The following is a 13,584-nucleotide window of genomic DNA, read 5'->3' as shown; positions in this document are numbered from 1 at the left end:
TAATGTTTTAATGAAGCCAACTCAAGAAATCAACAACGTAGGAACAGGGATCGAAAACAGCTAAAGAAAACAGACGAGGTAGCACAGGAGGAACAAAAACCTGGAACTTAAAAGTGCTCAAAACAGGTGAGTGGGATTAACCAATTAACACAAACATCTTAGCATCATGACATTACCTCCCTCCTCAAGGGCGGATTCCAGACGCCCACAAGTGTCCAAACAAAAACAACCCAACCAGGGTGAGTGGAGGGGTCCTCGGAAGGAGGGATAGAGGAACCTTGGAGGCCGGCAGCGATGGAGACCACAGGGAACCTCCTCTGAATAAGACTGGAGACCCCTGGGAACCTCTAACAGGAATACAAAAGTGAACCCCAGAAGAAGCCTCGGACCTATCATGCAAGGTGGCTGCAGCTTGAGATGAGGAGGAGACTTGAGGGCCGTCAGGCGTTTTGGAGCCGGCATTGGTATTTAGCTAGCTTGATGCTAGGTGAGTATTTAGTTACCAAACCAAATATTTAGATACAAACTAAATATTTAGGTACGGGCTAAATATTTAGTTAGCAAATTAAATATTTAGTTAGTAAATTAAATATTTTGTTTGAAAACTAAACATTTTGCTTGCCAATGAAATATTTAGTTCAGAACTGTGACATTTATAAATGTATGAATGACATGGTGGAAATATGAAAAACTAACCCTAATTTTTTTCTCTTACAACACGCTTAATAACCCAAAATATTGCTGTTAATTTTTGACTGTGGAAAACACTGTACACTTTGCTTGTACTCCCATCCCAAGTCCAGTTTTTGTGTGTTTCTGGTTTCTTTGCCCCATCTGTAAACTTTGCAACTGCTCATAATTCACATGTTGTGCATGCAAAAGTAATAAATCAGGAAGGGGCAAGAACTTTTTCACACCACTTTGGGTTCAAAGTTGAGCTATTGCCAAATTAATATTACTGGATTATTAGTGTATGCAATATCAGTACTGCAAAGAACTGCCTAGACTTAAATAAATACATGCTCTGTGCCAGTTATAAACATGTTTAATGCAGGAGGAAGATTTAGGATTTTCTCAATATGCTATAAAAAATAAAACAGTGATGATTTGGCAATAATTGTGCCTTTGGAAGAAATGACAGCAGCAGTTTTAATCTAGTTTTGTTCCTAAAACAAACCTTTTTACATTTGTTTTTTCAAACTTTAGTTTGTTTGATAATTAACAAAAAGTACCCCAACGTCTGCAACACTCACATTTCACACACATCAAAATGCAGAAGGCCATTAAACTTGGGTAAATTTTAATTTCAAGAGTTGCCAGCATGTTTTCTACATTCCAGAGCAGAAATCCTTCTAGCCTATGTGAGTCTTCATGTGTTTAGTCAAGCTACTTTTTAGGCTGTATGTTTTTGTACATGCATTACAGGTGAAAGGTTTCTCACCTGTATGAGACCTCATGTGTCTATTCAAACGGCTCTTTAAACTGAACGTTCTTTCACAAGTATCACACGAAAAAGGCTTTTCCCCTGTGTGAGTCCTCATATGGTTATTCAGGCTGCTTCTTAGGCTGAAGGCTTTTTCACACATGTCACAAAGAAAAGGCTTCTCCCCCGTGTGAGTTCTCATGTGGTCCGTTAAACAGCTTTTCTGGGCAAACCCTTTGCCGCAGATCATGCACGAGAAAGGCCTCTCACCAGTGTGGATTCGCAGGTGCTTATTTAGATGATTTTTAGAGTTGAAACTTTTTTCACAGGCCAAACACTGAAAAGGTTTCTCACCTGTATGGGTTCTCATGTGCTCCGTTAAATTACATTTCAGACTGAAGCTTTTTCCACAGGTCAAACAGGAGAAAGGCCTCTCACCTGTGTGAATTCTCAAATGCTTATTCAAATGGTTTTTGGAGGGGAAACGTTTCTCACAGGCAAGACAAGGAAAAGGCTTCTCGCCTGTGTGAGTTCTAATGTGCTCGGTTAAAATACATTTTAGACTGAAGCTCTTTCCACAGGTCACACAAGGAAAAGGTTTCTCACCAGTGTGCGTTCTCAAGTGGAGGGTTAAATTAGATTTTGTAGTAAAACCTTTGCCACACGTGTTACACGAAAAAGGCCTCTCCCCAGTGTGACTTCTAATGTGTATAATTAAGTTGCTATTTTGAGAAAAGCTTTTATCACATATTTTACAAGAGTATTGTTTCTTATCTTTGTGAGCACTGTGCCCTTCTTGCTGTGAGCTCTCAGAATACTGATTATGCTGTCTGGCTTTCTGATCCAGCTCATTTAGCGATTGCTCTTCATCACTCTTAGACCCAGAGTCTTCCGAACTGCTTCCTTCCCGATCCTGGTTATCACTTTCAGGAAACTCCTGAGAGACGAATTGGTACCAGTTTGGTTCTGGTTCAGGGCTTTCACCATCAGTAGCTGTCACCATAAAATGATCAGACTCTTCCTTCAGCATAAGCTGCTCTTCTTCTTGACAGATGAGGAGGTCTGTCTCTTCCTCTTTTATCCACAGATCTCCTGATTCAACCTGCTCCTCTTTCATCTGCTGAGATTCTGGTTCCTCCTCTTCCGAACTGGGGTTCCTCTCGTGGGTAGAGAGCTGGGTGTCAGCGAGAGCCTCCTCCTTCCAAACGTCATGCTGGTGGAGGTCTGGAGAGTCGAACAGAAAAAAAAGTCTTAATGTTATGAGAAAAAGACAAAAATGTATGGGTCAGTTACTGGTCTCCATGTGTTATTGCTCGTTTCCTTCATAGGAAGACAGTCAGGTCAAAGTAAAGTTATGGTGTGGAGACTGTTATTAAAGTCATGCATTTTAGAAAGTGAAGTTTACTTAATAGTGATTTAAAGCACAATGCCAGTGTAGGTAAGATCAGATGATTACCCAGCTAATAGTAGCTTTAATAGTTACTCAACGAGGAGCAGATTGGAAAAAAGCGCTTAAACGCCATAATTAAATTCAGCAGATATTTATTTCACGGTTGTCTCCAGTCTTTCACCACTGTTTACAATTCTTAAAAATGATAATAATAATAATTTCAAATTATCTCCAGTTTTAGCAAACTGGTTAAAAGTTTATTTGACAACTTCCGACTTAAGTAGAATTTAATTCCTGATTTTTGAAAATATATTTTGCTTGATTGTTATGAGTATATGAAATGGCTCTGTCAATACTTTCGAACTAGGATCTTGACAAAAAATATATATATAGCAGACAACATTATATGGTTAATAATCAATATTATATTAGCAGCACCAATGTAATAATTGTTGCTTTTCTGTTATCAGATTGTTATGAGCTCTTAAATCTAGTTTTTTTTTTTGTTAATCCTGTGGTTTTTTTTTGTGCAAGTTATAATGGCCCATGTGTGAAAAGAGAGCACAATTTAATGACCTGGAAACCGGGCTGTTTTGGGAAAATATCATTTGATATTTTCATATATATTTCATTATATTCATATATATTATATTTCATTTGCTGAAAATGGCTGCTACTCACAGCAACATTGAGTAAAGCCTCATACTTTGGCAGCTCTCTATTATTTTTGTAACATTTAATCAGTTGTACACGTGCTGCCTTTCAGTGTTCATCAGACAGGATGTTTAAGCTCTGTATATCTGCACAAAATACTGCCTATAACACAGTTATTGTCATTTTTATTGGCTTGACAACAGTGCGAGCGTCTATTTTTTTTTCCTACTGTCTGACAAGAAGGAAACCGGAACGCATAAAGGTGGGGATGATGTAATCCGTGACTCGTTAGTTCCGACATCAGAGGCAAACGAACGCACCATTCAACTTCATGCTGCGTACCTCCAAAAATGAAAGAAATTAAATTTAAAATTATTAACAGATTTTACCCTATTAATAAATTTCTATGGAAAAAAAAATATTTTGACACTGAAAACTGTGGTTTGTGTGAGGTTGAAAGTGAAATCTGATTGTACTGTAGTCCAAAGCTTTTGGATTGATTTTCTATTGTGGATCCAGTCTAGAGGAATTCAATTACCTGGCCTTACCCTAAGAGAAGTGGTATTTGGTATAGTTACAAAAACTGGAGGTAACGAAGTTGGTATTAATATTTTAATTTTATTAGTAAAATTTTATTTACACAAATGCTGTTACTTCAAATATAAACCATTTATACCCCATTGGAAAAATTAGACAAAATCTTATGTTAAATCTTTAGAATTTGTAAGAACAAAAAGTGCTGGTGATTTTCTTTCTTTTGTGAGTAAATTTAATCTGCTGGTTTAATGCCCCGTTCTTGAATCTATGTATAATATAATGTTGCCCCTTTACTATTATTATTTTATTATGTATTATTATTATTGTTCCCTCTCCTTCTATATCTCGTTTTCTTCTATATTAAGATATGCTTTATACACTTTCTGTGAATGCTGTTTATGCAATTCTGTAGTGGTACCACTGAGCTATATTATACACCGGAGTGCTAATCACCGTCTGTTTGAACGAGTCGCTTTGAAGTCACCAGCCGCCATATTGGTACTCCCTATTTCCCCCCAGTAACTAGGGAATATGTGCGCTACAGCATCAAATAACGAGGATTTTCTCATGTTCAGGGCGGACTTAAAACTTTTAAAATCTGAAATGCCATATACTTTTATGTTATGTTCTAAAACTATCACGTAATGAGAAAGTCATGTGCTGAAATATTTTGCATTTTATTCATTTAAATATATGTATTTAACATTTTTAAATATATAAATAACAATATACAAAAACATATATTTACATATGTGTATACATATATATACATATATACATAAACACATACTTATATAGACATATATATATATATATATATATATATATATTTAATATGAATAACATGTAAAATATTTCAGCATCTAATTTCCTAGTAGTTGATAGTGTTATTACATCCACTGACTGTAGAATTACCTGTGAAACGTTTTCACACAGCCAGAAAACTGCTTGTTGTTGCAACCAAATCCTATGGGATTCTGTCAGAGTAGGGAGTAGCAGGATGGCGGCCAGTGACTTCAGTTTTTCGGCAAAATCAGCACTCCAGTGTATAATATAGCTCAGTGAGTGGTACCTGATGTAATCTACAATGATTAAATAAAGTTTTTTTTTTTAACTTCATGCTGCGTTCGAGCGTTGTCGGGGAACGGAGCTCTGAATGACGTCAGACATACGCAAATGGGGAAAACAGTGGGATTTGCTTTGTTGCTAACTGCGATTAGCAATGCAATTTGATACTTCTGCATTTTATAATAAACACAGAAGGGACGCTTTCACTCGTAGAAAAGTCACAACAACGTGCGTGTCACCGATTCAATAAGCTCTAGCCCGTCAGGAGTGCCTATTTGGATTTTGTACCTGCAACATTCACTATATTTGTGGGCAGCCATGTTGGATGTTAATCTCGGGTTAGCAAAGCGACTTTCTCCGGCTTTCACAAATATTACGGCACCAAAAATTCAACATTCAGTAGCGAAACGACGTCGCCGTCGCCCATTTAATACCTCTTCGGGTGAAATCCAGCAGACAGGGCTGATCATCGAGCTCTTCCTCTGATTTCACGATGACTTCTTCAAAATCTCCGAGTGTTTCCTCAGCAGGGGTTAGCTGCTCCTTGATAAACTCCCTCTGAGGCTGAACTGAAGACATTCTCACTGCAGACTCTCACATATTCAGCCCACAGAGAAGAGAAGCGTCTCCTAAAGCTTCTTCTTCTTCTTCTATAGTGTTTTCTGGCAGTTTACAGACTATGTGTATTACCGCCATCAACTGGACAGAGATGTAATTCAGAAATTCATTTTCCTATATATCTTCAAATCTTAACTAAATTATATACAGTTATACACACACACACACACACACACACACACACACACACACACACACACACACACACACACAAACACACACTAAATCCTCCTAGCTAATTTAGTATATTTTAAATATTTTATAAGTGCTTGAATTATACCATCTTATTGATGCTTCCCTAATAAATTTGCCATATTTACTGAACTCCCCATCACCCTTTCCAGTTCTTCCCTCTCTTTTATGTATTCTCTACAATAAATCAACACATGTTCTACTCATTCTGTTTCCCCACAACAAGAACAATCACCTGATGGATGTTTCCCTATTAATTTAAACCACTATTTAAACTAGCATGCCCAATCCTCAACCTGTTAATCCATATTTCCTCTCTCCTATTCATTATACTATTATTTCTTATGATTACCTCCTTCTGTATTTTATGCAAATACCTTCCTATTTTTTCTAAATTTCATCTCTCCTGCCATATATTATTTATTTTATCTTTAATAATTACTTTATTTCTGCTCTACTTAGTGGGACATCATATTCAATTTCTCTTGCTTTAATTGCTTCTTTAGCTAACTTATCTACTTTTTCATTACCTACAATTCCTTTATGTCCTGGAACCCATGTGAATTGAATACTTATGTTTTGTTGCTTTATACCATATATCAAATAACTAACTTCATCTAAAAGATCTTGACGGCTTTCAGATTTTCCACTTATAATGCTGATTAAGCAAGACATTGAATCTGCACAGATACTACCTTACTAGGCTTCTTTTCAAGCACTCATATGCCAAAATAATTGCCAACATCTCTGCTGAAAAAATTGATAAAGTATCTGTTTAGATTTGTATAATATATGTATCTATATTCCAAAAACATTTTGTTTCGGAATATAAACTGCTACGCCTGTTTCACCATTTTCCTCTTTTGATGCATCTGTATATATTTGTGTCATATTTTCATACATTATTTCTAAATACTGCTGAATGCGTCTCCTAAATGACCCAAAGTGGAAGAAAAATACCGTTCAGATCATAGACATTATGGGTCAGATCCACTGCGTCTCTTCTTCTTCTATTACTTGTATTTTTTTTTACTTGGTGGCAACGTGCGAATGGATACATTACCACCACCTAGTGGATGGAAGGGAACAATACATTATAGGTAAAATATATTCAGTTTTTTTTCGTTGGCTTCTTATTCTTAATATTTCTACAACGTTTCAGAATTATTTCACTGTAAAATGGCCATGGTCAAACTGAGTAACCAGCCTGCAACTATGAACTGTGAGATTCTTGGCTTAAAAGGTTTTCCGGTGCTTCTCAGTTCAACAGTTTTATTTTATGTTTTTCCAACAACTATTACAAGAACCTGAATTACTCATAAGTAAAACAAAGTTAGTTATTTTTTTTTCTTTTTTTGGGGGTGGGGGCATCTTTTACATCATTATGGTCCTTATGGTCAAATAAGGAATAAGGAAAAAGCTGAGATTCTGGTGTTCGGTCAATGCAATACCCTGCTTGGTCATGATAGCGTGACTGGTCCCCTGTCCTCCTTCTGTCGTGCAATCTGGGAGTGAAAGTTGATCCTCTGTTTGAATTTAGTGCTGTTATCAAAGCCAGTTTCTTACAGCTGAGGACCATTGCTAGGTTAAAATCTGAGCTACTATGTCTGATTTTGAGAGGGCTACCCACACATTTATCGCATCGCGTTTAGATTATTGTAATTTGTTTGTGTCTAGGGTTGGATCGGAGCTCTTTGCAGCGATTGCAGAGAGCACAAAATGCTGCAGCTCCTCTTCTGGCAAAAACAAGGAGGTGTGAATCTATTACTCCCGTTTTGCGCTCCCTTCACTGGCTTCCTGTTGTCTTTCGGGTGAAGTTAAAACTTACTTCTCAAGTAAATTATCCCAGTGTGAAACCTTCTCTAAAGTTTAAACACAGGAAAGACGCCCAACTTGTTAGTCCTCATATGTTTAGCTGATGCATGTTAAATGAAAAAGATTTCACATCTAGACAGCTCTTAATGGGTTCAGTTACATATTTTTTCTCAGGGAACATTTTTCAGCTGTTCGTAGACAAGAAAGGACTTTTGTCTCCATGGATTCTCAGGTTTTTATTTAAATAGCTGAGGTAAAATATTTTCAACAGGCCAAACATGAAAAAGGCTTGTCACCTGGATGATTTTTCCCATGGTAACGTTAAAAACTTTACAAGTTTAACAAGACAAAGGCCTCTCATCTGTGTGGATTCTCAGGTTTGTATTGAAATTGCTTTTCGATTCAAGATGTTTTCCGCTTGTGAAAGATGGAAAGGGCTTTTCAACTGTGTGAATTCTCATGTGTTTGACCAGATTTCTTTTAAGGCTGAATGTCTTTTTACACGCACCACATGGAAAGGGCCTCTCACCGGTGTGAGTTCTTATGTGTTCAGTTAAAATAAACTTTAACCTGAAACTTTTTCCACAGGTCATACAGAGAAAAGGCCGCTCACCTGTGTGAATTCTCATGTGTTTGAGCAGATCTACTTTCAGACTGAAGGTCTTTTTGCACGCGTCACATGGAAAAGGCTTTTCACCAGTGTGAGTTTTTAAGTGACGGGTTAGATTTGATTTTTTGGTAAAGGATTTGGCACAGGTTTTACATGAGAAAGGCCTCTCCCCTGAGTGAATCCTCATGTGTGCAGTCAAGTTTTTATTTAGCGAAAAACCTTTATCACACATTTCACAAAAGTAAAGTTTCTCATCTCTGTAAGTTTTCTTGTGCCCTTTTTGTTGTAAACTGTTTGAACTGCTTTGATGACGTCTGGTTTTCTGATGTCTCCTGTTTAGCATTTGCTCTTCATCTATATTCGATCCCGAGTTCTCGGGATTGCTTCCTTCCTGATCCTGGTTCTCAGTTGCAGAAGAGTCCTGAGAGTTTAGCTGGTCCCAGTTTAGTTCTGGTTCAGTGGGAAATGTTTCCTCGTCGGTAGGCGTCGCCATGAAGGCTTCAGTCTCCTGCTTTAGCTCAAGCTGATCTTCATCATGACTGATGCAGAGTTCCTTGTCTTCCTCTTTTATCTGAAGATGTTCTAGCTCAGCCTGCTCCTTTTTCGTCCACTGAGGTTCTGGTTCCTCCTCATCAAAATTGGAGTTCCTCTCTGGGGTCCAGAGCCGCTGATCAGCGAGAGCCTCTTCCTTACGGTCGTGTTCCTGTAGGTCTGGGCAGGCTGGACAAGAACAAAAACACTTTAAAAGTGTGAAAAACTCAAGTGTACTCATCCCAGTTAAACTATCGGATAGTTGATGTGTAAAAAAAACAAACAGACTGATACACCAAAGAAATGTTTTACATAAAGCTCCATTTTCTCAAAGAAGAACCAGCAGACATTTTGTTAAACTGAATATTTATGGGAGGATCTCCACTGTGAAGTCCTATCGCTGAAGGCTTAAAAAACAGCATAATTCATAACTCAACTGCAGGAAGACAGAAGAAAGAAAGGTGAGCCGACTCAATGTTTTTCAGCAGCAATAGGATACGCTGATCGCTCTATGCTGAATTCTATTTTTTTTTACTGGAAATGAGACCAAGCCGAATGTTGTCACCACTGGTATGAAGCTGCTAAATTGTAAATCCAGCAACATTCAACCGACTTAAATGCCACGGGAAGCTTTATTATTGCTAATAGGGTTTAATAGAATTTTATTTAATATTAGTAACCCTTAAAATAATTATTCACATTAGATATGCAACTACGCACTCATATCGTGTTCAAAGGCATTTGCTTACTAGTCGCACGTCGACATTCAAAAACAACTTATACACTGGACTGTTTCTATATCGAAAGTCCAAAGTGATTGAATCCAAATTTACTGTAAAATTTCAGCACAGCGTTATTTAAATTTTCCTGAACAACAACAACCCCGTCTCTTTTGAAGCAGTTTTGTACTTGAACAATGACTTGATCAATTTCCTAAAAGTACAGACCATGATTTAAAAATCTAGAACATAAGTATAAAAGTGAAATCCTTTTCAGGATTTCTTTTAATGTTCTTTGTTCTTGGTGAAGTAAAGTAAAAAAAAATAAAAAAAATAAAAAAATACACAGTTCTCTTTTAATCTCTTGATTTGAAAACGCTTTAATGCATCTTTACGAACTAATTATAATGATCCTTGATCTTTGTGCATAGCTCTTTGTCATGCAGTGTCCAAAGACCCACACCACAGATGTTCTGAGCACAGTTCTGATAGAACTACCCTAAAACAGCAGAAGAGCCAGTCTTCTTCTTGGGTAAAAGAAACACAGAATATTGGATATTCCCATTTTACTGCAAATGATGACAATTAGTAATTTTATTGTTAAATAATATTTTCATGAGTGGATTATTTAGAATCCACTCATGTCATTTGAAGGCATTGAGTGGGGAAACCAGTTGTACTTTGTGAATACTTTATCTGGATATGAACAGTTCTATAAAAATCTCCTCTTAACTGTAAAAATGGGAGTACTTGGGGTAATCCAAGCAGTATTGATAAAGCCTTGCAGGGAGAAAGGCGTCTACCACAACATTGTGAGGATGGATCCTTTGTACATGAGGGCAAACAGTCCTACATAGCAGATAATATCATGAATATAAAGTAAATAATGGTTGATAGCAGGTAATATTATGAATATAAAGTAAATCATGGTTGATAGCTGGTAATATTATGTATATAAAGTAAATCATGGTTGTTATTGGAGTATTTATGTGGCTTCAATGTTTAACTTCCACGTGACATATAGGTGATTATTTTTGATGAGATTGTTTTTAAATATTCATTTATTTTTAAAACTGTTCCTCTGTTTGGATTAAAACAATAACAGTAATAAACATAACGCTCCGGGAGGATATTTTTATTTTGAAAGCGGACAAGAACCCGTAAATACCGCAGGGTTGTGGGCGGGGAGGCTCCAGAAATGAACACTTAATCTGTAATCTGCACCCAACAACTTTCCTTTAAATCTCCCATCAGTGAAAGGGGAGCACCGCTGGTGTTTCATACCTAACTGGTGTGAGATTATCTCGGGTCTCCGGTTGAAATCCGGCTGTCTGCTCTGATCCTCTCTCGCTTTCTCGGTTTTGACGAAGACTTCTTCCTCGGTGGTATTTGACTGCTCGTAGGTAAACTCTCTCCGAGGCTGATCTGAAAACATTGTTATGTCAGATGGTTTAATATTAAACTCATAGAGAATAACAGTCTCTAAGGAGGCGCAAAGCCACCATTGTCAATGTCTAATTTGGATCCGCTCTTCTTCTTGTTAGTCTTCTGATTGTAGTGTTATTATCGCCACCTACTGGACAGGAAGCAGGTGGCGTTACAACTATAACCAAATCCTATTCTGTCGACCCTTGATGTAGAGTCACTGCATACATTTTACATGCTTGAACTTTTTTGTCCACACCAAAGCTCTCCTGTAAATAAAACCGTCTAATAAAAATGAATTGAATTGAATTAAAATAGCCGCTCCTGTTAACTCTTTGTCAGGATCTGTCAGCAAACATTTAAATATGCTCTCTGGCTTTCCCTAATGTGACAATGAAAGCCATATAGCAAAATTTTCTCATTTTAAATAGATTTTTAGTTCTGAATAAATTTGTGAGTTGCTGTGTGTAAATTCTATTGAAAAAAAGTGCAACCATTTGAAGAGTACATCAAATCATATTTAGTAAATTGCATGTTAATTGTTTGACATGCATTTTATAGCTGTGGAGATATAAATAAGTAAATGTTAATATAAATTTGTAATGCTGTGCTGTTATGTGACAAACGGAAAATAAATTATTCTATTTGGTGGCACTCATTATTTTGAGGTAAAATATTTGTACAGTTGAATAATAACAGTGAAATTGCTGACTTTCTTTTATTTAATAAATATTCATGTCATAAACATTCATTGAAAATTTGCTTCAATCAATAAAGTCAAAAAGTAAACAAATGATGACACTGATCCCATTTTAAGTAATGTCATTAAACACATTTCAGGTTACAAGTAAAAATGTGATCCGGGGTCATACATTTTATAGAAAGCTTAATCTTGTGTAGCAATATAACAGAAGTGGAAACATAAGAATAACAGTATGATTTTCATGACTGTCAACCCTTCTTAAAATGGTTAGGTAATATTTATGTCTCTCTTGAAGCTCGAGTAGCTGCGTGTTCTGATAAATATGTACCTACAAGCTCTGGAAGACAAATATTTCTAAAGAAGCTTTGCATTACGTGGTTCCCTATTTACCTGATCTGGAAAGATATGGACCACAGCCATGTCTTTCAGTCTTTTCCAGCCTTAAAAAGTAGGGCAGCTACATGGATAGAGGTCTCAGCTACCCTTGCCATGCGGGGGCAATGTGAACATTCAACAGCACTGGTGTTGCTCAGCATGACCCACGGTGTTAGCGGTGGCTCTGAGAGTCTCTGGGAGAGCATAACCTGTGAATACAAACACAAATAAATTCAAATGGTAAATGAGAAGACAGGAACATACAAATAAAAAGATCCATACATGCGTGTAGTTTTTAAATAACTGTTCAGTTGAATGATCTACATGGCTACTCCAAATAGCTATATGTAAAAGAATAAACATGACATAACTTCAAAGAAGCTATAAGCTACAAACTGAAGTTGGTTTATGATTGTAGCTTCCAACTGGTGAAGTTGAAGCCTAATTCCACCTCATCTTTTACTACTTTGAGCACATTTGATCAAGTCGTTTAAAAACTATAAAACCGAAACACTTAAATCCTATTTTTTTTAAATATTCATTAGTATTGAGTGATCTAATCCAAGTTGGAAACGTCTACGTAACTTTCCTTTTAAACCAGCAGATTGAATATGTGGTAAACAAAAATGACATGGAATTGTTCTTTAAATGTTTCCAACTCAAAGCTTGGTATATAAATTCGGAATGTAGTTGGAAAATCCTCTGCTTATATTTTAAAGTACTCATAAAAAGAATAATTGATTCTAAAACCATGTACATTAAGCATTTAAAAATGTCCATATTGTGTACCCAGCCATTTGTAAATTGAACATGTGCTCCCCTAAACTTATTTATTCTTTTTAACTGTTGGCGGTGTAAACACTGACACAGGTATTTATATATGTCTGTGGAGGTAAATTATCAGGGTCCCTGCTCCAATTTTGTAATTCAAACAGGTCGACATTTCCAGTTTTTTGGCAGCTGGCAGACGTTTCTGTATCTGCCATCAGCTCGTCTTTTTTAAACTGCTTTTCAGCATTGTGCAGGAGAATACAGTGGTAACGCCAGATTTCAGATTGTTTTGGTCATTGGCCTGCACTAATGGCACCGACCAGCTGCCCGTGGTATGAAATGCCCAACAATGCACTGCGCAGTAACATTGGTTCCAAAGCTCTATTCTAATATGGGTACCACTTCTGGTAAAGTGGATATTGGCCTGTTTTGCTGCCTCTACTCACTGGCAACTTTGAATTTTGCAGATTATTGAACTCGGCAGCCTCCTCGCTTCTCAAATGACATCACATTTTTCCCAAGACAGCCCGATTTCCCAGCTGGTAGGACAGGAAGAGGGCAAATTACATTGGCAACAACCATAATACTAATCATTTTGGAAGATGAAGACATCCCAGGAGCTTCATTTCAACCTGCTTCAATCAAGAAACCAAGCATAGAACAGCTGAAACGTTGATTTAAATGTAGAGGTCTCAAAGTGTGCAGAAAGAAAGCTGTTTTAGAAGAAAAGTAGGAGAGGATGTCCTCTCCTCT

At 36.9% G+C, this 13,584-nt stretch overlaps 2 protein-coding genes across 2 annotated transcripts; both read right to left on the bottom strand.

Annotated features, from left to right (window-relative positions):
- Positions 1–1,283: 1,283 nt before the first annotated feature.
- Positions 1,284–5,720, bottom strand: LOC105937773 (zinc finger protein OZF). The gene is made up of 2 exons (XM_012879270.3): positions 5,507–5,720; positions 1,284–2,647 (listed from the first exon to the last, which is right to left on the bottom strand). The coding sequence occupies exons 1-2, from the start codon at positions 5,649–5,651 to the stop codon at positions 1,353–1,355; spliced, it is 1,440 nt and encodes a 479-aa protein (XP_012734724.2). The 5' UTR covers positions 5,652–5,720; the 3' UTR covers positions 1,284–1,352.
- A 2,306-nt stretch (positions 5,721–8,026) lies between these two features.
- Positions 8,027–11,104, bottom strand: LOC105924154 (zinc finger protein OZF). Its single transcript, XM_012860039.3, has 2 exons — positions 10,842–11,104; positions 8,027–9,027 (listed from the first exon to the last, which is right to left on the bottom strand). Exons 1-2 carry the CDS (start codon positions 10,990–10,992, stop codon positions 8,036–8,038), a joined length of 1,143 nt encoding a protein of 380 aa, XP_012715493.2. The 5' UTR covers positions 10,993–11,104; the 3' UTR covers positions 8,027–8,035.
- Between the last annotated feature and the right edge of the window lie 2,480 nt (positions 11,105–13,584).

This window comes from Fundulus heteroclitus, chromosome 13 (genome assembly GCF_011125445.2).
Source record: "Fundulus heteroclitus isolate FHET01 chromosome 13, MU-UCD_Fhet_4.1, whole genome shotgun sequence".
NCBI classification, from domain to species: Eukaryota; Metazoa; Chordata; class Actinopteri; order Cyprinodontiformes; family Fundulidae; genus Fundulus; species Fundulus heteroclitus.
The sequence above is the reverse complement of the archived record's forward strand: the minus strand, read 5'-3'. Positions and strand labels throughout refer to the sequence as shown.